Source organism: Pipistrellus hanaki, assembly GCF_964339955.1.
Source record: "Pipistrellus hanaki genome assembly, contig: SUPER_3_unloc_1, whole genome shotgun sequence".
Taxonomy (NCBI): Eukaryota; Metazoa; Chordata; class Mammalia; order Chiroptera; family Vespertilionidae; genus Pipistrellus; species Pipistrellus hanaki.
The window spans coordinates 171,185-196,687 of record NW_028182305.1 but is presented as its reverse complement, the minus strand read 5'-3'; the positions used below and the strand labels follow the sequence as shown (position 1 = coordinate 196,687).

The following is a 25,503-nucleotide window of genomic DNA, read 5'->3' as shown; positions in this document are numbered from 1 at the left end:
CTTCTGCCCCGCGGTGCGGTCAGTGCGGGCCAGGTCTGGCTGCGGCCCCTCTGCGTGTCTGTGGCCCCAATGAGGGGCGAGGAGGAAGCAGGGAAACTGAGGCTCAAAGAGGTGGAAGGGCTCGGCAAGGCCTCACAGCAGATAAGACCCAGAGCCGGGACCCAGGCCCCTGTCCCCCCCCCCCCCCAGGCAGGAGTCCAAAGAGGGGGGCCCTGCCCACGTGGCCCCAAGTGTTGTCCGCGCCTGTCCTGCACTTCAGCCTGTGGCCACGAGGTGGCGCACCGAGTTAGGACCAGAAGCCAGAACAGAGAGCTGGAGGGGCAAGCCCCTGCCCGGGCCTGCAGGCTGGGGGCGCTCTGCCGCCTCCGCCTCCCTGGGGCCCCGAGCCCAGCTGACAGCGGGGAAGCCCTGCACACCATGCTTCCTCCACCAGGCGGCGCTCACTGTCCCACCTCAGCCTTTCTGAGAAGCAGAACCTGGAGAGAGGGGAGGAGGTGGGGAAACGTACCCACGGGATGGCATTTTATGAATTTATTTTTAAACGTATTGATTTCAGAGAGAAATGGAGAGGGAGAGAGAGAGAGAAACATTGGTGATGAGAGAGCTTCATGGATCGGCTGCCTCCTGCACGCCCCCCACTGTGGACCGAGCCCACAACCTGGGCCTGAGCCTCAATGGGAAAAGGAACCATGTCCTCCTGGTCACAGGTCTACACTCTGTCCACTGAGCCACCGCCGGGCCTGGTGGCATTTAATGTCAAGGAAACATGGGAAAGATGTTTCTGGGCTCCTCCAGCCACTCAGGAGTGTGCTGCGTGCCTACTGTGTGCAAGCCACTCTCCCAGGTGCTGAAGTGCAAACAGGCCGCTTTACCCAGAATAGAGGCCCAGCAGCCTCCGCCCCAGGCCGCAGGCAGCCCTGACCTCGGCCTCCCTCCCAGCTGTGCCCACCTCCCCGTGGGAGCTACGCGGGCCTGGTAGAGTCCACAGCCCCGGCCTGGCGGTGGGCACCTCCCTTCTTCCCTTTACAGACCGGGAAGCCAAGGCCCAGAGGGAGGGGGGCGGTGGCCAAAGGTGGGAGGAGCCTGGCAGCGGCTGGTGGGGAGGGAGCAGGTCCCTGAGGTGGCTGAGGCTGTGGCTGGTGCAGAATCCAAGGTGGGGCCACCGCTCTGAGGCCAGTGTCCAAGCCCAAAGGGTGGGGTGGCTGGGGGGAGTGGGGAGTGACAAGAGGAGGAACAAAGAGAGGCTGTGGCTCGGGGCCCGGCCGAACGGGGACGCCCCATTGGCTGGGAAGGCCTGGGGGCAGGCTGGCTCCTCTGAAACAGCCCAGGGTGGACAGAATGGCCCGTGGGAGCTCAGAGGAAAGGGGCAGTCTGGGCAGGCTTCCTGGAAGAGGTGTGCCTGAAAACAGCAGAAAGTGGTGAGATGGACTGGCTGGTGTGGCTCAGTGGATAGAGTGTTGGCCTGTGGACTGAAGGGTCCCGGGTTCTAGCTCAGTCAGGGCATATGCCTGGGTTGTGGGCTTGATTCCTTATGTGGGGGGCATGCAGGAGGCAGGATTACCCTCTCTCATCATTGATGTTTCTCTCCCTTCCTCTTAGAAATCAGTAAAAATATATTAAAAAGAAGAAGAAGCTGAAACTGGTGTGGCTCAGTGGATAGAGCGTCAGCCTGCGGATTGAAAAGTCCCAAGTTCGATTCCGGTCAAGGCATGTACCTTGGTTGCGGGCACATCTTCACTTGGGAGGTGTGCAAGAGGCAGCTGATCGATGACTCTCTCTCATCGATGTTTCTAGCTCTCTATCTCTCTCCCTTCCTCTCTGTAAAAAAATCAATAAAATATATTTTAAAAAATCAATAAAATATATTTTGAAAAAATCCTCACCAGAGGTTATGTTTAAAAGAAGAAGAAGAAGGAGGAGGAGGAAGAGGAGGAGGAGGAGGAGGAGGAGGAGGAGGAGGAGGAGGAAGAGGAGAAAGAGGAGGAGGAGGAGAGGAGGAGGAGGAAGTGGTAAGCTGCCCAGCACAGAAGCACCATCCCTGGGTGTACAGACAGGGACAGTGCACGGAGCACCAGCCATGGGCCTGGGCTTGGAGGCCGAGTGCCATGGGGGCCGGGGCCCAGCGCCACCTGCCCTCAGAGAGCATGGCTGGTGGGAGAGACGGGCTTACCGGCACAGCCAGCCACGGGCCTGGTGCTGGGCTGGGAGGAGCGGAGGCCCAAGCCCGGCTGGCTGGTCAGAGGTGCCCAGCTGCAGCCAGAGGGGCGGGAGCACTCCGGGCAGGGCCCTCACCGTGCAGAGGCCCTGAGGCTGCAGACGGACATCGGACCTGTCCAGACGCAGCCGGCTGGCCCCGTGCCGGGTGCTGAGGAGCCGCAGGATGGAAGCAGGGCGCTCCTGCCTGAGGAGCCGACGTGCCTGTAGGGATTCAGAAAACGCGCGGAGCACATGGAGCGTTAAGGAGGGGTGTGGACCTTCCTGCTACCGCCATCACCTGTTGCCGCACGCTTCTCCTCCTCCAGCTCCGAGGTCAGACGTCCTGACATGGGGCCCGCAGGGCTAGTGTCTTCTGGACACCCTGGGGGCACAAGGGCACCCATTCCCCATCCCTTCCAGCGTCTGGAGGCGGCGGCATTCCTGGCTGCCCCCTCCCCCGCCCGGCCAGCAGGGGGCGTCTTCGGCTCCAGCTCCGGCTCTCCGTGAGCTCCGGTTCCACAGAGCATCTCCTCAAACTGACCCTCCCGCCGCCCTCCTGTAACCCCATGGTGATCTGGACGAGGACAAGGGCGCTGGACCCCCTGGGAACCCGGGGTAACCCCTCATCTCTAGATCCTTCACATACGCCCATCTGCAGGTCCCATCTGCCGTCAGGTCAGGTGGCACGGTCACAGGGTCTGGTGAGCTGGGCATGGCATCCGGGCACCTGACTCCACCTACCACAGGGCATTCAGCAGAAAGGGGGAGAAGGCCCGGGAGGAGAGGGGGCGGGGGGCGGGCGCAGCAGGTTTAAGGGGATGTCAGGGTGGATCTCCAGGGAAGGCAGCCCCTGAGCACTGCCCTGAGGAGGAGGAGGAGGAGGGGGAGGAGGAGGAGGGCGTGCGGGGCAGGCCCCGGAGCTGGAGAGCAGCAGCTCAGGGCCCAGCCACACCTGAGGCAGGCGCAGGTCCGGGGTGCCCGGGGTGGCCCCGCAGAAGGAGGGCAGCCGATGGGGCCTGCAGTCAGAGAGGCTGGGCAGGTGGGCGGGGGAGGACGGTGCAGGTCCCACCTGCTGCCCCGGAGGAGGGGTGGGCGAGGCGGTTCTGTGGGAACCCTGCCCACCTGCAGGCAGAGGGTGAGCGGGGCTTGGGGACCAGCAGGCACCCCCCCCCCCCCAGATCTTGCTCTGGGCGCAGTCGGAGCAGGGCTCCCCGCCCTGGCCCCCAGAGGTGCGGAGGGGGCGCGGGGGACAGCAGCCCGGGCGGGGCTCTCTCTGTGCCGCGGCCCCTGAGATAACGGACCCCACCGGCGAGCGCTGAGCTCATTCCTGATCCGCCACGCAGACCGGGCCCTGACGATTTTCAGGGGGCGGGCCCGGGCCTGGTGACAGCCCCGCCGCGGGAGTGCCCGTGCGTGGCCGTGCCCGAGCCCACGCTCCGCCGGGATCGCCGGGCGGAGACCGCGAAGGGCGGGCCGGCAGGCTGGGGCCGCCGCGCGTGCACGTGGGTGCAACCGGCCCGGACGCACGTGGGCCACCCAAACAAAGACTGTCCCGCGTGACCGGTCTCCCGCGCGCGCGCACGGACCCGCTAGGGCAGGCCCGCTCCCGTGGCCCTCAGCTGGAGGAGCGGTTTCGGCGGCGCGCGTGGCGGCGCGGCCCCTTTAAGGCGCGGAGGGGGCGGAGCCGGGCGGTGCGCGCTCGGGGGCAGGTGGCGGCGCGGAGGGGGCGGGGCTATGCGGAGGGGGCGGGGCTATGCGGAGGGGCGGGTTTTCGATGGGCGGGGCTGCGGCTGCGCGGGGTGGGGCGGCCGCTTTAAGGCGCGGAGGGGGCGGGGCTTCGCGGCGGGGGGCGGGGCTGCGCCTGCGCAGGCCGGGCCGGGGGCGCGCAGACTCGGCGCAGCGGGACGCGAGCGCGCGACCTGGCGCCGCCGCCGCCGCCTCCGCGCTCGTGGCCGGGACCGCGGGGCCGCCTCCTCCGCGCTCCCCGCGCCGCGGGGCTCCTGGGCGGGCGGCAGGTGCAGCGCGGCCGCGCGGCCGGCGGGGAGGTCGCCGCGACGGCAGGTGGATGAGAGTTGGCCCCGACCTCCGCTCCGGGTAAGTGGCGCGGCCGCCCGCACGGACGCGGACGGACCCACGGACACGCTCCCGGCGCGGGCCGGCGGGGCCGCGACCCGACGCGCTCGGCCACGTTCTCCGCGCGCCCGGCGCCGCGGGCCTCGGAGCGGCAGGGCCCTGCGCGGCGCCGCCCGCACGCACGCCCCCGGCCCCGCACCCGGCGCCCGGCCCGCGCTCCCCGGGCCGCCGCGGGGAGAAGGCGTTGCGGGCGCGGGACCGGCTGGCGTGGCGCTCGGGGGCCCAGAGTCTCCGAGGCCGGCGGGGGCGTGGGCGCGGCGAATGTCGTCCCCGACCCTCTCCGCCCTCGGGGGGCGCAGGAGCAGAGGAGGGAGCCCCCGGCCCCGCGACCTCTGAGGCGACCCCGCCGAAAGTTCGGGGCCTTCGCCCCCTCCCGCACCCTCCTCCTGCCCCTCCCGCCCTTTGTTCGGGCTGTTTGGTCAGCGGCTCCCTGGGCCCAGGCCGGTGCCGGAGCGGGGAGGGTGTGGTGTGGCCGCCCCCGTCCTGGGCCTGCACCCCATCAGGGCGGGAGGGGGCCGGCGCCTCCCCTGCGGGCTCTGGGGGGGAGCAGCACCCCGGGGCTAGAGGCCTGTGCGGACCCTCTGGCAGCTGGACCCGCCAGCAGCCCTGCAGTTCCAGGGGCGAGGGCGTTGGCATTCGGGGGACACCTTTTGCAGCATGGGGTTCCCTCCGGCCTTCCTCCTTCGGGCTGGAGAGGAAACCCAGGGTCTGAGCCTCTTCCGCACCAGCAGCCGAGCTGTGGTCCCACCGGGCCTGGCGGGGGCAGGGGCAGGGCCAGGGCGGCGGGGCTGGGGCAGGGCGGGCCGCAGCTCAGGAGGAACCTGGAGCCTGCCTCCATCGCGCACCTGCTCTGACCTTGGGCACGGAGGCATTGGATCTCCCTGCCTCAGTTTCCCCCCGCCAACGGGAAGTGGGCTGATGGGAGGATGAGATTAGGCAATGCCGGCTCCCTCAGACCGGGCACACCCGGGGCAGAGGTCAGACACCCTGGCCAGGCAGGCAGTGCCCTTTGCCCCGGTGCCATTCTCTCCCTGCTCTGCTCCTGTGTCCCAGGCCCGTCCGGGGACTCGCAGCCGCAGGTGAGTGTCCAGTTATGCCCCTGCTCCTGCCCCTCGGGGGATGGCGGGACCCCTGGGGTCGGGGGGGCTCAGTAAGCTTGCCCCCTTCCTGCCGCAGCCCCCCTGACGCCCTTTGCTTGGCCCGACTGAGGGCTCCCTGCTTAGGACGCTGATCCTCATGCAGCAGGTGTGAGCGGGGGCCAGGGCCCCGCCCCCGCCTCCCTGCCCCCCCGCCCCCCTGCCCTCTGTCCCCCGCCCCCCGTCCCCTGCCCCTCCAGTGTGGACAGTGCTGGGCTCATGGGGGGGGTTTCGCTTGGACCTGGAGCCTGGGAGGTAGGGGTGCCCAGGACCCCAGCGGGGTGCGGCCCCTTCTCTGCCGTCTTTCCTCGGAGCTGCCCTGGCGGGTGGGCTGAGGGAGGGGGCGGCCCAGCGGGGAGCCTGGGCCCTGGGCCCCGGCAGGGCTGCGTCTGTTCACACGCAGGAAAAGGGGGCGCTCTGGCTGTGGTCGCTCGGCCCGCAGTGGTGGAGGTCTCGCAGGCTCGGCTCGGCCGCCTGTCTTCCACTGCCGCCTGCCAGGCCCCAGCCGTGAGCCGGCCCCCTAGTGGGTGTCAGGAGATGAATCGGGCCGCTCTGTGGGGCCGCTCCTGTGACCCCCCCCTCCTCCCCCTCCCTGGGCCTCAGTTCACCAGCCTGCGGCCTGGAGGAGGTGGGAGGGCTCCCGAATCAGGCTTGTGTGTGTGATAGGATGGGGGAGGGGAGGCGGAGGGGAGGAGAGGGAAAGGGAGGTGGGGACGGGAGGAGGGAAGGGGAGGTGGGGGACAGGAGGAGGGGCGAGGAGAGTGGATTAGATCCCATGCCAGTGCGGGGAGGGGCAGGGGGGGGGGCGGGGGGCTGCGGACAGAATTTTGTGACGGAGCATCTGAGCGAGACTGGCCGCTGGGACCCAGAGGCGCCTGGATGGGCCCTGTCATCGGAGAAAGGAGGGGTTCCCTGGCGTTTTGGGGTGCGACCCTGTTGTGGCTGCGTCCCTCCCAGCTCCCCCCCAGCTCCCCCCGCTCCGTGGCTCGGGAGTTCCCTGTGGACGCCCACCCACCAAGCTCCGAGGGAGGGGTTCCCTCCCGGGGCCTGGCTCCAACAGCGCTGTTTGCAGGGGAAAGGGCTCGGGGAGGGGCAGCTACCATCCTTGGGGAGCTAGGCCAGTTTCCCGGCTGTGGCCTCGGCCCCCATCCTGGTGCTGGGCGTCTGCATGTCAGGAGGGGGCTCCTGGGGGACCTGTGCGGTGCTGGCGTGCCGTCAGTGCGGGGGGCGGGGGGCCCAGGCGACCCCGCTCAGTGTCCGCTCCTTCCCTCAAGGCGGGGCCCAGGCTGCCCCCTCTGTCCGGCGGAGGCCACTGGCCACTGTGTCAGGAGCCGGCCATGCCCGCCCCCCCGCTGGGCTGCTGAGCTGGGGTGGCAGAGCCCGTGGGGGGAAGAGGGAGAGCGCGTAGGGGAGAAGGCGTGGCCTGAGGACTGAGGGGTCGGGATGACAGAGGTCCTGGCCGGGAAGCCGCTCCGCCAGCTGGCCGGGCCACGGTGCCTTTGGAAGCCGCCGGGCGAATGTGGCCTCAGGTGGCGCTCGGAAGGCCTCTGCGTTGGGGCTGCTGAGCGCCGGCTGGGCCTGGGTGCTGCGGGTGCAGGCCTGGCGGTGGCACGGCCCTGGGACCTCTCCTGGGGTCTGTGTCCTGGGCAGAGTCCAGGGAACAGCCTTGCAGAGGAGCTGAGTTCAAGGCCTCGCAGTCCGGCCTGCGGGCCTGGGCGGAGGCCGGGTCCCTGAAGGTGGACGGAGTGGCTGAGGCCCCACCATGCCCGGTGTGGGCAGCCCGGTCCCTGCGTGGAGCTGGTGAACTTGAGAATGTCCAGGCAGGCCCCCAGGCTGGCCGCTCTGACCGTGGCTCCTGCAGACGGGGCAGGGGGTGGGCAGGGGAAGGTTCCCTAATCAGAGACTTTGGAGTCTGGCCGTGGTCGGTGCGCTGGGGCCGTAACTCGCCCGATGGCAGCGCCACCTGAGGGCTGTTGGTGGCATGTGAGTTATAACCAGGATGGGACTGCTTAGCCCTGTGATTACAGTCCTGGGGTGCCGGCGGGGGCAGGGGGTGCTGGCCTCGTGAGAAAGCCAGGAGCGGTCCCAGACACCGTGCGGCGGCCTCGGACACCGTGCCGCGGTCCCCACTGTCCTCTGGCCCTGGCACACCTCCCCCGTCCCACCCTGGAGGGCCTGGGGCAGGAGCCGGGCGGCCTGCGGGGCGCGGCTGGGGGAGCAGAGCCGGGCCTGGAACGTGGTGGTTTGGCTCGGAAGGCTGGGTGCCTCCCAGGAATCCCCGGCCGAGTTCAGTCTCTGGGGTTCGGGAAAGAGGTCTAAGTGAGTCCAAAGTCACAACAAGCAGTGTCTCTGCTTCAACACACACCAGGCCCGGCCCAGCTCGGGGCTGAGCATCGACCTGTGAGCCAGGAGGTCAGGGCGCAGGCCCAGGCTGTGGGCTCCATCCCCAGTGGGGACGTGCAGGAGGCAGCCGACCCATGATTCTCCCTCACATCAAAGTTTCTCTCTCCCCCTCTCCTCTCCTCTCTCTGAAACCAACAAGAACGTATTTAAAACAAACAAACAAACAAGCCACACACAGCGGCAGCCAGAGGCCAGCAGGGCTGCGGTCCACCCCTGACGTGGCCGCGTCTGTAGCAGCCGGAGGGGGGCTGTTTCAGCTTCGCCTTTCAGAGGGGGCGCCCTGGCCCAGAGAGGGGGAGTGAGAGCTGGGGAGAGGCAGGCCCGGTGCTAACCCCATAGGCTCTGAAAGCGCACAGAGTGCAGGGGTGTGTGCAGGGGGTGTGTGTGCAGAGTGTGTGTACAGGGGTGTGTGTGCAGGGGGTGTGTGCAGGGGTGTGTGTGCAGGGGGTGTGTACAGGGGGTGTGTACAGGGGGTGCAGGGGGTGTGTGCAGGGGGTGTGTATAGGGGTGTGTGTGCAGGGGGTGTGTGCAGGGGGTGTGTAGGGGTGTGTGTGCAGGGGGTGTGTATAGGGGTGTGTATAGGGGTGTGTGTGCAGGGGATGTGTGTGCAGGGGATGTGTGCAGGGTGTGTATGTGCAGGACGGTGTGTGTGCAGGGGGTGTGTATAGGGGTGTGTGTAGGGGTGTGTGTGCAGGGGAGGGTGTGCAGGGTGTGTGTGTAGGGGGTGTGTGCAGTGTGTGTGTGCAGGGGGTGTGTATAGGGGTGTGTGTGCAGGGGGTGTGTGCAGGGTTTGTAGGGGTGTGTGCAGGGTTTGTAGGGGTGTGTGCAGGGGGTGTGTATAGGGGTGTGTGCGGGGGGGTGTGCAGGGTGTGTGTGTGTGTGCAGGGGTGTGTGTGCAGGGGAGAATGTGCAGGGTGTGTGCAGGGGAGGGTGTGCAGGGGTGTGTGTGCAGGGGAGGGTGTGCAGGGTGTGTGCAGGGGAGGGTGTGCAGGGTGTGTGTGCAGGGGTGTGTGTGAAGGGGAGGGTGTGCAGGGGTGTGTGTGCAGGGGTGTGTGTGTGCAGGGGTGTGTGTGTGCAGGGGTGTGAGTGCAGGGGGGTGTGCAGGGGTGTATGTGCAAGTGTTGTGTGTGCAGGGGTGCGTGTGCAGGGTGTGTGTGTGCAGGGTGTGTGCAGGGGTGTGTGTGTGCAGGGGTGTGTGTGTGCAGGGGGGTGTGCAGGGGTGTATGTGCAAGGGTTGTGTGTGCAGGGGTGCGTGTGCAGGGTGTGTGTGTGCAGGGGGTGTGTGTGTGCAGGGGTGTGTGTGTGCAGGGGGTGTGTCTGCCAACGTTCACCCACCACGCAGTCCACTCCACAAATGGTGCGACCCCCTGACGTGCTCTCAGGCTGTGCAGGCATGGCCACCGTCCGATCTCAGAGCGTTTCCCTCGCCCCCCAGACGCCCGTGCCCTTTAGCCGTCGCCCCTCCTGCTCTCCCCACCGGCCCCTGGCAGCCGCTGGCCCCCTCCTGGGCGTTTCCCGTGGAGCAGGGGTCCTCAAACTTTTTAAAGTGGGGGCCAGATCACGGTCCCTCAGAGAGCTGGAGGGCCGGACTATATGAACTACTAATTCCTACTGTAACACCTCGGCTGCGCTCACTGCCCAAAAAACCTGGCGGGCAGGATCAGACTCCCCTGCGGGTCGCATGTGGCCCGCGGGCCGTAGTTTGAAGACCCCTGCCGTGGAGGAATCGCACAGGCGAGCTCGTGGGTCCGTGTCCGCCGTCCAGCGTCCCGCTGTCCCCGCTGGCCGTGCGCAGTGGCAGAGTTGTGCTGTGCCTCTTCGGAAGTCTGGCCCCTCCCCGGACCCGGGGCCTGGACCGCCCTGTGCCGGGGTGGGGGTTGGGGGGTGGTGTTGCTTGGCCTCACCTGCACTGGAGGTCAGAGTTCACCAGCACCTTCTGTGCTACGTGCCCACGCTGAACGGCGGACAGACCACAAGCCTCGTGTGCGGCTCATTCACGTGGACAGGAGGACTCGGGGGGGTTACCCGCTGTGAGCGGGGACCCCGAGCCACGCACGGGTCCCATCTCACTTCCAGTGGCCGCCTGTGTGAGCTGTGCTCAGCCACCTCCTCCAGGGAGCCTTCCTGGCCTTCCCCCTCCCACAGGGTCGGCGCCTGTGCTCTGAGCTCCTGGAGCAGGGGCCCTGCTTTCCCCGGCCCTGGCTGGCTCCTGAGGACAGGGCAGTGTGTGGGATGAATTGAGGGGAGGGGAGGGGAGGGGAGGGGTAGAGCCCTCCCTCTCTGACTGCTCCCACTATTCCTGCTTCCCTGGGTCCTCCAACCGCCTCCGGGCCGGCCTGGGTGTGGCTGTGGTGATTCTCTCTCGTCATTGATGTTTCTATCTCTCCTTTTCTCTTCCTCTTTAATATCAATAAGATACATTTAAAAATAAAAGAAGAAACATCAATGATGAGAATCATGGATCTGCTGCTTCCCATTGGCTGGGCAATGTTGTTTGTTTTTTAGTAGATGACGATTAGACTACTTTTTAGAACAATGTTACTTTTTTAAAAAATATATATTTTATTGATTTTTTACAGAGAGGAAGGGACAGATAGGGAGCTAGAACATCGATGAGAGAGAAACATCAACCAGCTGCCTCTTGCATACCCCCTACCGGGGATATGCCCGCAACCAATGTACATGCCCTTGACCGGACTCGAACCTGGGACCTTTCAGTCCGCAGACCGATGCTCTATCCACTGAGCCAAACCGGTTTCGGCTAGAACAATGTTACTTAATTTACCGAAAAATTACAACTACAGTATAGTTTCCATACTCCCCCCTCCCCCGTTCTCCTGTTACTGACGTTTTACCTGCGTGTGGAACGTGGTCACAGACACAGGGCATCTCTCAGATTTCCTTACTTTCACCGGTGCGCCTCTTCTCTCCCAGGAGCCGGGTCTCCGGCGCCTCTGGGCGGGGCAGCTCCGGGCCTTTCTCTGATGACCGTGGCACCTGAGCAGCTCTGGGTGCATCGCGGGCGTTCTCGGTGAGAGGATTGGGACGGCCGGAATTGGTCTGTTGGAATTGGGATGTTTGTCCCAGGGTTGGACTGGGGTCCTGGGTTTGGGAGGACCAGAGGTGAAGTCCCTTCTCATCACATCCTGTCACCATGGCTGACACTGTGACCTTGACCTTGCCTCCTGGCGGAGGCCTGTCCGGCAGGCTTCTCTTTGGCAGAGTGTCCTCTTTGGAAGAAGGTCAGCATGCACGGCCCACACTAAAGGGGGGCGGGGGACCCCCATCGGTGTGGTTCAGTGGTGGAGCGTCGACCTAAGAACCAGGAGGTCACTGTTCAATCCCCGGTCAGGGCACAGGCCCGGTTGCAGGCTCGATCCCCAGTGTGGGGCGTGCAGGAGGCAGCCTATCAGCGATCCTCTCTCATCATGGCTGTTTCCATTTCTCTCTTCCTCTCCCTTGCGCTCTGGAAAAACACAAACACCACAGAAAAGGCCAAGTTAAAGGGGCGGGAGCTGCACTCGGCTCCTGAGGGTGGAGCGTCCATCAGAACCACTCGGAATTCCTTGTGGAGACTGGTCTCTCCCCTTCCCTAGCTCGGGGGCCCCGTACACCGTGTGGACACGATGCTTCGGGCTGGAACAGGCCCCCCGGTGTTGGTTGTCCCCTTGTCCCAGCTGTGGCCGTCGGCCCTGCAGCTGCCACAGCCCCCGGCATGGGGGGTGACAGGGCGTGGCCTCCCTGTCCGGCCTGCAGGTGCCCCGGGGCCACCTGTGTGTCCCTGCCCGCCCACCATCAGCCCGCACCCGGGGCGGCTCCTTCGCGGGGAGAGCGGTTCAGGAGCCGAGCTCGGGGTGCGGGCAGCTCAGGGCCGGGCGGGACACGCTGTAGCGGCTCCCCTGGGAGTGTGCTCGCCCCGGGGATGTGGCCACAGCCAAACCTTTACCTCGGGGTCCTCTGCCCCCTCCTTCCTGGTCAGTCACGGCCCCTGACTGCGGGGGGACCGGCTCCCCGTTTGCACCCACTTCATTGCTCAGCTCCAGTGCGGCCGCACCCGGGGTCAGGGCCGGCCTCCTGCAAGGGAAGTGGCTGCGTGGGCCAGAGTGCGGCGCCACGGGCAGTCCCTCTGCCCCTGCGGGAGCACGGGGAGGGGAGGGGAGGGGAGGGGAGGGGAACACAGAGGAGGGGAGCACAGGGGAGGAGAGGGGATCACAGGGGAGGGGAGGGGCGGGGTCCCCTGCATGCCCTGCAGAGGCTGGGCCGCCACCCCCTGAGCAGCCCGACCTGCAGGGAGAGGCAGAGGATAAGGGTCCCGCTGAGCCTGGCCACTGGCCTGCAGGACAGCACACACTGTGTCCTTTGAACCTGAAAGGGCGCTGACTGAGCGCCTGGAGGTCGGGCGGAGAGAGGGGCTGGGGCCTGGGCACTGACACCCCACAGACTGGGGGCCTCCCCGCTCCGCTCGGAATCTGCGCCGTTGGGTATAGGGGCAGCCTTGGAAGGAAGAGTGCCCACTTGCTTGTGGCAGTGCGGAGCCCGTGGCCGTGGCCGAGGCCGTGGCCGTGCAGAGGGCAGGAGGGCACGGAGTCGGCCCTGCGTCCTGGGGCGGGGAGAGCTGGGTGAGCCCCGAACCTCTCCACGCCTCTGCGTGGACTCCCGCTTCCCGTGGGGTCTGCCTGGCGCCCGGGCCCTGGGGCAGGGAGAGGCCGCAGTCGGAGCTGTGCAGGCTCTGAGCAGGGGAGAGGCCGCAGCCCCCACCACACACTCCGGGACCAGTGCTGGCTGGGGGTCTGCTCCGCCAGCGCTCCCGGAGGCCCAGCCAGGCTCCGGCCACGTCAGGTCCCCGGGCGTGTGGCTGCCCTCTCCGCTGTGGGGCTGGGGCCTGGGGAGGGGTCTGAGGAGCGGGCAGAGCCGGGGAGTGGGCTGTGCTGGACCGGCAGCCGCGCCCCCGGGAGCGAGGCCCGGCCGAGGGGGGGCCAGCCTGCTGCGGTCACCTCCCCCTCCCCTGCTGGGTGCCCCAGTGGTCACAGGTTCAATTCCTGGTCAAGGGCATGTAACCTGGGTTGTGTGGGAGGTGACCAACTGAGTGTGTGTCTCTCTCATTGATGTTTCTCTTGCCCCTCCCTTCCTCCCTCCCTCCCAGGCTTCCAAAATATCCATTGAAAAAACATCCTGGGGTGAGGACTAAAGTAAAATTAAAGAATGCAGGGAGATATGTAGACCACGCCCAAGGGAAGGCACCCCTCTCTGGGTGTGAGCATCTAAAGGTTGGGGTGGGTGGGGGTGGGTGGGGATCGGGTGGGTGGGGACCTGAAGGAGCTGGACCTGGAGGTGGGACTCCAGGGAGTGAGGTGCCCGTGGCCGTGGCCGTGGCCGTGGCCGTGGCCTTCCCGGTGCTTGGAGCGGCCTGTGTGCGGCACGTGGGCTGGCTGCGGCCAGAGGAAGTGAAGGATGAGTCAGCTGCCAGAGCCCAGGCACGCCCGGCGGGCGGAGCTGCGGGCAGGATGGGAGTGCGGATAGTGAGGGACCCAGGGGGCCGCCCCTGCCCCTGCCGCCCCTGCCCCTGCCGCCCCCTGCCGGCACCTCGCGGCCTGCAGGGAGGGCCCGTCTGGAGGGGCCTGGGCGGCCTGGCAGGGCCGAGGGCAGCCACGGCGGCTCTCCCCGGGCTTCCCAAGAGCCGCCTTCTGAGCTGTGACTGTCAGAGCGGCCAGGCCCTGGCGCTGAGCCTGCAGCCCCATCGCTGCCAGGACAGGGTGCCCAGGGAGGCGGCGGGAGCAGGCCCGGAGCCGCCCTCACCTGACGGGTGAGCAGCACGAGGGAGGGCGGCCGCTGGAAGTGACTGGGCCGGGCAGCGTCCGGGAGGGCGCCGGCCTGCAGGTTGGTCTGCTGCCTCCTGGCGCAGCGGGCCTGGCTGGCTCTCGGCGGAGGGTCTGGGCCGAAGGGAGGCGGGAAGAGGGAGCCACGGCCTGGCCAGAGGCACGCGCTCTTTCCTGCAATCCCACGGCCCTGCCCTGGGACCACAGACCATCTGAAGCTGAGCCCTGGGTGTGGGGGTCCGAGGGTGGGCAGCCCGGTGAGGGCGAGGCTGCCCAGGGAGAGGGTGAGGGCGCATTGTGGGTGTCTGAACACCTCCCACGTGCCAGGGGCCGTGTGGGGGTGGCTGCCCCGCCCCCCCCCGAAGGGGCCACATTGCTCCCCGTTGCAGATGAGTGTGCGGTGCCTCAGAGGGCGTGCTCAGTGGCTGCACAGCTGTTTCCTGGAAGGCCGGCCCTCGCCCTGTCCCACGCCCCCTCCTTAGGGTTTAACAGAGGGCCCTGTCCTCTGCCCACGTGTGGACACCTCTCCTGGCCCACAGTCTGCACGGGTCACGGCCTCCCCACCCCAGCCTCTCAGAGGGGCCAGCCTGAACCCCCCTCCTGCACCTGACCCCTTCGCCCTCCCCACCCCTGGCCCGGGCCATGTGGGACGGTCTTCCGCCTACACTGAGCTCCCTGAGGGCAGGCCGGGGCCTGGGGGCTGGGATTCCACAGGTCACCCCAGCCCCCACTGTCGGCCTGGGTGGCTGAGCCACGGCGGTCAGCAAGGCCACGCCACTGCAGTGGCCCGGACAGGCCTCCGGCCTCGGTCGCCGCTGTCTCTGGGTCCCCAGGACCTGCAGCACCTCATCTCTGACAGAGAGCTGAGGAGAGGAGAGGACGGGGGCAGGAGAGGGCCCTGAACCCCTGCTGGGGTGGCCACGGCGTGTGCTGGGTCAGTGGTGTCTGGTTGCTGGTGACTGGCCTGGCTTGGGTGGCGTGGGGCGTGGGGCGGGGCTCAGAACCTCATGCTGTCCCAGGTAGGAGGGCAGGCAGGGAAGAGGGGGAGGAGAGCCCGGGGTCAGGACAGCGGAGGGGCGAGGTTTCCAGGGAAGGAGCAGCTGAGGAGGTGGGGCGGGAGCCAGGGGCCCGAGCCGATGGCCGAGGTGGGTGCTGGCGTCCCCGAGGCGGGTGACAGGCTCGCTGTCCATCTCGGGGGGCCCGTGAGGCAGGGAACGGCTCCCCAGCTTGTTGTCCATCTCGCAGCCTCTCCTCCGGCCTCACAGAACAGTGTTTGTGCCCCAACCGAAACGGACTGTGGTCTGGGCCCCGTGTTTCCAACCTGAACGAGGCCACTCCCCTGCCCGGGTCCCGCTCCATCCCCCGGGAAGGCCCCCCCCATCCCCCAGGAAGGCCCCCCCCCATCCCCATCCCCTGGGAAGGCCCCCTCCACCCCCATCCCCCGGGAAGGCCCCCCCACCCCCATCCCCCGGGAAGGCCCCCCCATCCCCATCCCCCGGGAAGGCCCCCCCATCCCCATCCCCCGGGAAGGCCCCCCCCATCCCCATCCCCCGGGAAGGCCCCCCATCCCCATCCCCATCCCTCGGGAAGGCCCCCCCATCCCCATCCCCCGGGAAGGCCCCCCCATCCCCATCCCCCGGGAAGGCCCCCCCACCCCCATCCCCCGGGAAGGCCCCCCCATCCCCATCCCCCGGGAAGGCCCCCCCCATCCCCATCCCCCGGGAAGGCCCCCCATCCCCATCCCCATCCCTCGGGAAGGCCCCCCCATCCCCATCCCCCAGGAAGGCCCCCCATCCCCATCCCCATCCCCATCCCTCGGGAAGGCCCCCCCCATCCCCATCCCCATCCCCCGGGAAGGCCCCCCCATCCCCATCCCCATCCCTCGGGAAGGCCCCCCCATCCCCATCCCCCGGGAAGGTCCCCCCATCCCCATCCCCATTCCCCGGGAAGGCCCCCCCCATCCCCATCCCCCGGGAAGGCCCCCCCCCATTCCCATCCCCCGGGAAGGCCCCCCCATCCCCATCCCCCGGGAAGGCCCCCCCCATCCCCATCCCCATCCCCCAGGAAGGCTCCCCCCATCCCCATCCCCCGGGAAGGCCCCCTCCATCCCCATCCCCCGGGAAGGTCCCGCTCCATCCCCGGGTAGGCCTGGCCCTCCGCTGCTCTCCACCAGCCACGGCAGGAGGGGGGAAGCATTTGGTGGGTGGATGGGACGCTGGACCTGCAGGATGGCCGGGCAGGACCTCACCCGTCCGGTCCTGCGCTGGGCCCAGGGCACCGCGGCTCCCGGAGGCGAGGGCGTTGATGCCTGTCGCCCACCGGCCGCCCAGGGTGCCCGGCAGGTGAGGCCCCTTCCGGTTCACAGCTCAGCCTCCGAATTAGGCAAGTGTGTTTCACAATTGGCTGCTCAGTTGTGTGATTAGAACCAGCTGAGTGAGGTGTTGGCCTGAGTCAGGTGAGAGCTGAGCGCGGCCGCCAACGCAGTCACACGCTGGGCCTGGCCTGGCTCAGTGTCTCTGGAATGTTCTGCTCCTATCAGATCCGGGAGCAGCCAGTCCCCGCAGGAGACGAGTGCAGAGCAGGTGTCCGCGGGGACAGCGATGGGCTGTGCGGGCTCGCGCGTCAGGAAGGCGTCAGCCGGCCCACCGCGCTTCCAGCTTCCAGGACGCGGGGCGCCGCCGGGTCACCGGGGCCGGCGGGGGTCACACCGGCTCCTGCCCGGTGTGGCACTCGCGCATGGAGCCTGCCCGCCACGCGGCGTCTTCAGATCTTGGCGATGAGAAGAGCCTGTTGTGATCTATTTACAAAGTCCTCCAGAACCGCAGGTGTCGTCCTAAATTCTGTAATTAGAGGAGACGAGGCCCATCCCGGGATTAATTCTGTGCACTACGTAACCCAAATCACAGCTCGCTCCTTGTACGATTTTTCAGATGTTTTTATTGTGTTTTAGGTAGAGAGGAAGGGAGGGAGAGGGAGAGAGAAACATCAGTGATGAGAGAGAATCATGGGTCGGCTGCCTCCTGCATGTGCCGCACCGGGGTGGAGCCCGCAGCCTGGGCAGGTGCCTGGCCGGGACCGAGCGGTGACTCCTGGTTCCTGGGTCTGTCTCACCCTCTGAGCCACGCCGCTGGGCTCTCCCTGTGCGTTTTCTAAAAAGAAACCGTTTTAACAAAAAGGCGCAAGCAGCTGGCTTACCTGCAGTGTGCTCTCTCACACGCCTGGCGCGGATGTGCCTGCACCACATGGGACCTTGCTGGCCACGTGACCGGCTGACCTTTCCCGGAGGCGATGGCCCCGCCCAGTGCAGGGCTTTCTCCCTGACCCTGGCTCGGCCGGCAGGGGGCTGGGTCCGGAGGTGAGGCAGGCGCAGGGTGGGGAGGACGGGCGCGTTGACCTGTCCACTTAGCCGTGTTCTGCGAGCACCTGCAGCCGTGGCGAGCAGGTGTGGCGCCAGCGTTGGCGCCAGTGTTGCCTGAAGGGGCCGAGTTTCCATAGCAGCAGAGTGGGTTGGGGGAGCTTTAAGGGAGGGGAACTGTGGGCCGAATCTTTCTCTTTTCCTTACGTCCTCACCCGAGGTCATGTTTAGGGACAGAGCATCTTCCCGTCCGCGCCCTGAGCAGGGGTCGCACCCCGGCCTTTCGGTGGATGGAGCGCCGCTCCGACCAGCTGACCCCCAGCCCGGGCCTAGGCTTTCCTTTTCTAACAAATATGCTCTTATTGATCTCAGAGGGGAAAGGAGAGGGAGAGGGAAACAGCTACGATGAGAGAGAATCCTGGACCGGCTGCCTCCCGCACGCCCCCCTCTGGGGATCAAGCCCTAACCTTGGCCTGTGCCCTGACCGGGCCTCCAACTGTGACCTCCAGGCTCATAGGTCAACGCTCCACCATGAGCCATGGGCCGGGCTCTCTCTCTCTCTTTCTCTTTGTTTGGACCTCAGGCTTTGAGCTCCCGAGTCTCGCACGCACCAGCCTGCTGGTCCCAGGCCCGGTCCGTGCGCCGAGCGGTTTGTAATGGACAGCCCCTGAGCCCCGCCTCCCTGCCTGGGGTGTCCTGGCCCGTGTCTCCCCCTGCGCGCCGTCCTGGAGCCCGCACCGCGCTGTGGTGCTGCCGTCGCTTCCTGGGGGCGGGGGTCCCCTCCCTCACCCTCCGTGGGATTGGATCTTGAAGGACTGGTCGAGTGGGCAGGCTCGGGGGCCAGAGATGATAAGAAACATTCTAGGCCAGGGCAGGACGGAACACAGGCAGGCGAGGGGCCAGGTGTGTGCTGGGGCGGGAGGGTGTTCCTGAGAGGCCAGGGGAGGCCGAGGAGCACAAAGGCTCAGGTCTTTCCAGAAGCTTCAGGTGTGGAATGGCCTGGTGGGGAGGGTCTGGGATGAGGTCGGGGCAGGGCCTTGAGGGGGCGGTGGGGGCGGCCTGCAGTGCCCAGGAGGCGGGGAGGGTCTGGGATGAGGTCTGTCGGGGTCTGGAGGGGCGGTGGGGCGGCCTGCAGTGCCCAGGAGGCTGGGAGGGTCTGGGATGAGGTCGGTGGGGGCCTGGAGGGGCGGTGGGGCGGCCTGCAGTGCCCAGGAGGCGGGGAGGGTCTGGGATGAGGTCGGTGGGGGCCTGGAGGGGCGGTGGGGCGGCCTGCAGTGCCCAGGAGGCGGGGAGGGGCTGGGATGAGGTCGGTGGGGGCCTGGAGGGGCGGTGGGGCGGCCTGCAGTGCCCAGGAGGCGGGGAGGGTCTGGGATGAGGTCGGTGGGGGCCTGGAGGGGCGGTGGGGCGGCCTGCAGTGCCCAAGAGGCGGGGAGGGGCTGCAGGAGGCAAAGCAGCGTGGGCAGCAGGTTCCGCGGCCTGCGGTGCGGGGCCCACAGACCAGGCCCGGGAAAGGTGCCCTCTGCCTGGAGCCACGGCGTTTGCAGGGCACCGGGAGGCGAGGAGACGGCAGGCGCCCGGAGCATTCGGAAAGCAGCCAGAGGCCAGTGCGGCCCCCACGGGCGCCGGGCTCGGGTTTCCAGGGTGACCTGGGAGTGAGGTGGGGACAGGCTTTTCGTGTGGCCGCCTGGAGGGGCGTCCTGGGTGCCCATCGGCTCTGCTGCCCCCTCCAGGCGGGACGGGGAACCTCCCTGCTCAGCGTGCCAACCTGCCGGGCTGGTTAAGCCGGCCCTGCCCTCCCGGGAAGCCGCGGCCAGACCTCAGCCCGGCAGCCACAGGGAGCACCGCAGACCTCGGGGCTGGGGCCGGAGCAGAGCGGCCAAGGCCTGGCTGGTGTGGGGTCCGGGCAGCCTCGGGGCCCGCCTCCCTGCGCTGTGCACGGGGTCCTGGCGGGAGGCCCGCGCCCTGGAAGGCCGCGTTGGAGAGCCCCTTGGTGCAGGGCTGGTTCCTCAGAGAGGACCTGAGGCCCCGCGGGCGGGCGGCCGGCGATGGTGCGGAGCCGGCTCGGACCCGGAGACCCCTGAGCCATGTCTCTCCCCCACAGCAGGTGACTGCGGGCGGGTCTCGCCGGACCGGATGGAACAAGGGCCACTTTGTTCGCCGGGGCTGTTCCGGGGCCAAGTTTGCGTGAGCTGCCGGTTCCTGCCTCCGCCCGACACACCTGGCCTGTCGGGGGGGGGGAGGCGGCCGTGCTGAAGGGGGGCTGAGGTTGGGAGGGTTTGGTGGAGGTGGCAGTCGGAGGGAGGGAGGGCTGACCCCTGACCCCTGGGGTCGGAGCCTGAGCATCCTGAACTGCACGCTCTCCACCCTTCCTGACGGCCTCTCCGTGGCTCCCCCGCTCCTCGAGGGGGCGTGCGTGGAACTGCTCTGCTGTGATTGCTGTGTGCATGGAGGCTGGGCCGGTCCCGGGGCAGCCTGGCGCCGGGTGTGTTGGGAAGGCTGTGCCCTCAGCTGTGGGGTGGGAGCTGGTCCCCTGGGGCCGGTGGACCCGATTCCAGAGCCAGGAGCTGTTCAGGCGAGGACGGGGTGGCCTGCTGGGCGGGAGCCGGGTGCAGTGAGGAGGAGCGACTGGGCAGGAGCTGGGTGCAGGCGTGCGCGCCGCGCGGTGACCGCCACACCAGCAGGCTGGCCTCCCTGGCCGGCCCGGTCAGACAGGGGTCCCGGGGGCTGTCACAGGACGCGTGGGAACAAGCCGGCTGAGACGTGGGGCAGTCGGGATGTCACGAGGGAGCGGGTTCGGGGCCTGGGACTGGGGCCTGGGGCCTGTGCAGTCAGCAGCCACGTGTTTTCACGCTGTGATCCGGGGTTCGCTTTGGGGGGAGTCGAGGCCCCTGTGCCGCGGCCTGCGCCTCGCCGTCCGCGCCTCGCCGTCCTCGCCGCCCGCGCCTCGCCGCCCGCGCCTCGCCGTCCTCGCCTTCCGCGCCTCGCCGTCCGCGCCGTCCGCGCCTCGCCGTCCGCGCCGTCTCTTGGAGGCGAGCTGAGCGCTTCCACGCCAGCCCCGACGGCGCTCTCCCCGGGGCTCAGCCTGTGTCGTCCCTTCATGACCTGGGCGGAGGGCGACCCGCAGCCCACGGGGACCACCCTGGGGACGCATGAGGGGACTCCGGTGCCTCTGCTCCCCGCTCCCCCCGCCCCCCGCTCCCCGCGCCCCCCGCTCCCCGTGCCCCCCCGCTCCCCCCGCTCCCCGTACCCCCCCGCTCCCCGTGGCCCCCGCTCCCCGTGCCCCCGCTCCCCGTACCCCCCGCTCCCCGTGGCCCCCGCTCCCCGTGAGCCCGCTCCCCGTGCCCTCTGCGCGCTGTGCCTGGTGGGCCTGCAGGAGGGCTCCCTCGCTGTGGGCTCCTCTTCCCGGAGCACCGGCTGGGGAAGTGGACCGCTCCACCGATCACGTGGCCGACGGTGCCGGGCTCTGCTGAGAACGCCCCGGCTCGTCACCGATTCCCGCAGGCGTCACCGGGGCTGTCCCTCCCCTGCCTCCTGCAGTGGGGGGTGTGGTCACTGTCCAGGGTCTCCCCAGGGTGCAGGCTCACCTCGTCCACCCAGCGCCCACGGGACTGCAGGCTTACTCAGCAGAGGGGCCTGTGTGGGCTCAGGTCCTGGACATGGCGGCGTGGGGCGTGGCGGTGTGGGGCTGCCTGCAGGGACGCCCAGGCTGCTGTCTCTGGACCCCCTTTCCCGCTTGCTTCTCTTCGGCTCCCCCGTGTCATTCCTTCTCGGGCACCGGGGGCTCCAGGCTCATGCGGCCCCTTTCCCAAAGCGCCTCCCGGGAGGCAGGGTGTGTGACCGACAGACCACGGTGCTCGTGCACATGGGGCAGTGGTACACGGTGTCACGTGTGTCTGCACACACGCGTGTGGGCCCAGGGGCCCTAGTGCAGGGATGCTCATGGGCGGAGGGCCTCCTGGAGGAGGAGACTGGCTGCGGAAGGGGCAGGGAGGGTGTTTTGAACGGGGGTGGGGGGGAATGGGGCTGCCTGGGAGAGGCCGTGGGAGGAGGACGTGGGAGGGACACGTGCTTTAGGGCTGTTCCTCTGCCTGAGGGACCCCCGGGGGAGGGCGAGGGGGAGGGGGAGGGGGAGGGGGAGGAGGGGGAGGGGGAGGGGGGGGAGGAGGAGGAGGGGGAGGGGGAGGGGGAGGAGGAGGGGGAGGGGGAGGAGGAGGAGGGGGAGGAGGAGGGGGAGGAGGAGGGGGAGGGCGAGGGGGAGGGGGAGGGGGAGGGGATGCGCTTCCGCTGTGGGGGTGCGGCCGTGAGGCCCCAGGGGAGGGCGCAGGGAGCCTCTGGAGGCCAGTGGATCCCGGTGGATCCGGGGAGGGGGGCTGCCGGGCCTGGCCTCTCACCCAGGCTGGCCCCACCCTCTCCAGCCCGAAGCCCACGGGGCCCGGGCTGTTCCTCCACCTGCCGCCTCCCCCCACCCGCCGAGGGTGTGCCCGGTGTGCCGCGTGGGCACGTGCCGTGCCGGGAGGGCGCCTTCGGCCCTGCGGCAGGCCCCCGCCGGGCTGGCAGGTGAGTCTGGACACAGCTCGGCTGCAGGTGCGGAGGCCTGGGCCAGGGTCGGGGGGCCTGCCCCCGCCCCCTTCCCGGGCTCCCTGTGGGGCTGTCGCCCTCGGGTGGACGCCAAGGGCACTCAGCCAGGTTTTCTGTCATCAGCCAGCTCGGGGTGCACGACCTGCCCGGCGTTCGCGAGGGGGCGTGGGCGAGCTTCCTGGAAGGCATCGTCCGTCCCGCCCTGCGCCGCGCCCCACGGACCCCCACCGTTTCTGCCACGCGGGGACCGGGCTCTGGTGCGGCTCCCACTGTCCCTCTCCGGGCGGGTCCCGTCCTCCCGGGAACGGCCTGTTCTCCCGCAGCGCCCGCCTCCGGCTGTGACCGGGGCAGGCCCGTGAGTCACCGCCGCCTGCTGCACATGTTTACCTTCGACCCCTGCGGGGGCGTTTGCTCTGCAGCCGCGGGTCCTGTCTCTCCTTCCTTCACTGCGTCACTGCTCGGAGAGGCCCTGCCAGCCCCAGGCTTCTTCGTCCCCCCAGACCCTCAGCCTGAGCACCCAAACAGCCCCCAGGCCCAAGCAACCACCACGGCCCTCAGGCCCGAGCTCCCCCACGGCCCCCAGGCCCGAGCTCCCCCACGGCCCTCAGGCCCGAGCTCCCCCACGGCCCCCAGGCCTGAGCTCCCCCCGGCCCCCGGGCCCGAGCTCCCCCACGGCCCCCGGGCCCGAGCTCCCCCACGGCTCCCAGGCCCGAGCTCCCCCACGGCCCCCGGGCCCAGCACTCCACCTCCTGGCTGCCCGAGGGAAGGGCCGTGGCTGCCCGAGGGAAGGGCCGTGGCTGCCGGAGGGAAGGGCCGTGGCTGCTGGAGGAAGGGCCGTGGGTGCAGCCTGTGCCAGATCTCAGTTCCTGGGCGCGCTCCGAGGTGGGTGTGGTCACGGGGGCCCTGTCTCCGGGTGCTCAGGGAGCGGTGCTGTGTCCGGCCCGTGGCTGCGTGTCCGCGCGGGCTGTGGGCTGGAAGGAGGCCCGAGGGTGCCTGAGGACCGGCCTCCCCCGTGCTGCGGCCTCGCTGGGCCCCCGGGAGCCGGCCCTGGGCCCCGGGAGCCGGCCCTGGGCCAGCAGGCCTGTGGCGGTCCCAGGGGCGGGCGGGGTGCCTTCCGAGAGCCGGCCCTGGGCCGGAGTGACAGGACCCGGACCCCGTCTTCCAATGGTGGTGCCTATGACTTCCCCTCTGAACCGGTTCCTTCTCTCTAAGAGGGTGGGGCATCTTCAGTACCCTAATACTTATTGAGCTCTTAAAAAAGCCAGGCCTGGGGGCGGGGAGGGCCTGGGGGAGGGGAGGACGGGGGAAGGGGAGGGCCAGGGGAGGGGAGGGCCGGGGGAGGGGAGGGGCCTGGGGGAGGGGAGGGCCTGGGGGAGGGGCCTGGGGGAGGGGAGGGCCGGGGGAGGGGAGGGGCCTGGGGGAGGGGAGGGCCTGGGAGAGGGGAGGGCCCTGGGGGAGGGGAGGGCCTGGGGGAGGGGAGGGCCGGGGGAGGGGAGGCCCTGGGGGAGGGGAGGGGCCTGGAGGAGGGGAGGGCCGCGGGAGGGGAGGGCCTGGGACCCAGTCCCCCTGGAAGGTGTGTGCAGACCAGGTGTGAGCAGCTGGCGAGGACCCCGCCTTCCCCCTGCTCCCCCCTCGCTCCTCCGTCACCTGCCAGCCATCCTGGTGGATCCGGCCCCCTTCCCCGTGGGCACCGCGCCCCACACTGTGACCGGTGATGGACCCCACCCCGCCGGGTCACCCGCTCCCAGCGGCTCCACCCTCCCTCTGGCCGGTCCGGTGGGTGCCCGGCTGGAGTGCCCTCCTCTGCGCCCACAGGCCGCTCCGCGTGCCCTCAGCCGCCGCCCACCGCCTCCTCGGGCCTTTCTGCCCTCTGCTGGGGGGAGGCCAGGGCAGCACCTAGCCCCCCAGCCGGAGACGGCGCTCGTTAAACACCGACCTAGACTGGGGGGGGGGGGTCACGGTCCCCAGACTGTTCTGCGATGTCCCCGCCGGACCTGAGCCGTGCGGGTGCGGGCAGTCTGAGCGCCAGGGGACAGGGCCACGTGCCACGTACGGGCTCAGACGTGGCCTGGCCCCTCTGCCCGCAGAGCCTGCCGTGCTGCCGCCCAGGCAGGCTGGGGGGGCTCACCTGTCACCGCCGGGCCTGGCCGGGCCTGGGCAGCGGGTGCAAAGAGGACCTGGAGGCTCTGGCTATTTTAACGTTTCACGCCCCCGGACGGGAGTGTCGCAGAGGGTGGAATCGAGGCTGGGCCTGCGCTGTCAGCTGCCCTGGCCTGCTCCTTTCCTGACCAGCTGGCAGGAGGTGGGTGTGGGCGCCCCTCTGACACGGAGAGCTGTGGGTGGGGTGTGAGCATCAGGGCTGCCCCGCAGGGTCCCGGGCTCGCTGGGCAGGTGAAGAAGGGAGCTGGGAGGACAGGACCCTCAGCTGAGGCTGCCACAGGTGCGAGGGCCTAAGTGCACACCTGGCTCCCTGCTCATCCCCCCCGGGGGGGGGCGGGCAAGGGCAGGGGCAGGGCCGGGACTGCACGGAGGGCACAGGGGGGGGTGGGGCGGGCTGAGTGGGGGTGTTCTGGGGACTCGGCCGAGGGGGGGCAGCCTTCACGGGAGGGAGGGCGGCCCTGGCAGTGGGTGGGCAGGGTGGTGGGTGGCTCGGGAGGAGGTGGTCTCCACAGTGGGGTGGTTTGGCACTGGCCGGGCCTGAGGCCGAGGGGGCCCTGCTGCAGTCAGTGTGAACGGGCTGCGGGTGGGCAGTGCCGCTCAGCGCTGGCCCCTCTGCTGCGGGGGGACGCGGGGCAGGGCTCAGTGATGGATGCTCACCCAGATCCTTCTGCCCTGCAGCCCGAGGGTGCCCGCTGCCCGGCCTCCCCTGAGGCACCTTGCCCTCCCCTTTCCCTTAAGAAGACGGGTGCTGGTGAGGTCAGCCATGGGGCTGGGACCGGCATGCTCCAGGGCCCAGGTCCCTGCCCCTGCCCGGCCCTCCGGGAACCGTGTTCCCGGGTGCACGTAGCTTTACGACGGGGACGGGACCGAGGTGGCCTCGGCCGCTCGCTCTGTGAGTGGCGTCTTGTTGGCACCGCCACACGGGTTCCGCGGCTCCGGCAGAGCCGAGAAGTTATGGCAGGCCCTGGCCACCGGGTCCGGACGTTCCGGCCCGGCCTGTGACGGGACCCGCCCCCCGCCCTGGGCCAGGCAGGTCCCGCGGCCAGGGAGCTCCGGGGGCCTCACCGGCACCCACAGGGCCCGAGGGGACGGGCGGGATGTACGGATGGCGGTCGGGTCCGACCTCGCTGCTGGCCTCGGGGTCAGGAGGGGCCGCCCCGGGCACAGGAACGGCCGTCCTTCCATGCACCCCGTCCTCCGGCCGGGCCCCGTGAGCCTGGTTCTCTGGTTCCCGCCTCCCTGGGCCGGCGTGGCCCCTCTGGTCTGTCAGGACGTGCCTTCTGCCCTTTGACCTCTGCCCCTGAGCCAGGCCAGTGGAGCTCAGGGAGACGCTGCTGGGGCGGCGGGGGTGCTGAGCAGGACGGCCCCTGTTCCCCGCAAAGCCGCTGCCCGGACCCCGAGGACAGGCCTGGCAGCCGGCCACGCGGCCAGCTGGGACCGGCTTTGGGGGGGCCGGGGAGGCTCCGTGACTCGGGGACGCGGTCTGTGACGAGGAGCTTCCGGTGGGGGGACGGACGCTGGATCCTGGTCCGCGGGAGACCGGCCGGAGGGAGCCGGGCCGGGAGCCGGGCGGCCGGAGCGAGCGCTTCAGAGGCCCGGACTGTGGACCAGGCGCCCCCCTGAGCCTCGGTGGAGGGAGCGTGGCCGTGGTTTCCAGCCGCCCAGGCGCTGCCTGTGTCCGCCCTCCTGCTGGACTGGGTCCCGCTGCGCAGGCCCTGCAGCCGGA

The 25,503-nt window shown here is 69.3% G+C and overlaps 1 protein-coding gene across 5 annotated transcripts in view; it reads left to right on the top strand.

Moving 5' to 3' along the window:
* Positions 1-4,088: 4,088 nt before the first annotated feature.
* GRAMD4 (GRAM domain containing 4) overlaps positions 4,089-25,503 on the top strand; it is a 52,381-nt gene continuing 30,966 nt past the window's right edge. The window contains exon 1 of one of the 5 annotated variants that reach the window (XM_084907522.1): positions 4,089-4,290. In XM_084907522.1, coding sequence (XP_084763648.1) covers positions 4,262-4,290 — 29 coding nt within the window. In that variant the 5' untranslated portion in view covers positions 4,089-4,261. Of the gene's footprint in view, positions 4,291-5,234; positions 5,409-13,099; positions 13,122-13,563; positions 13,672-25,503 lie in introns of those variants that run through there. The other 4 variants (XM_084907521.1, XM_084907520.1, XM_084907524.1 and 1 more) reach the window with 4 other exon arrangements.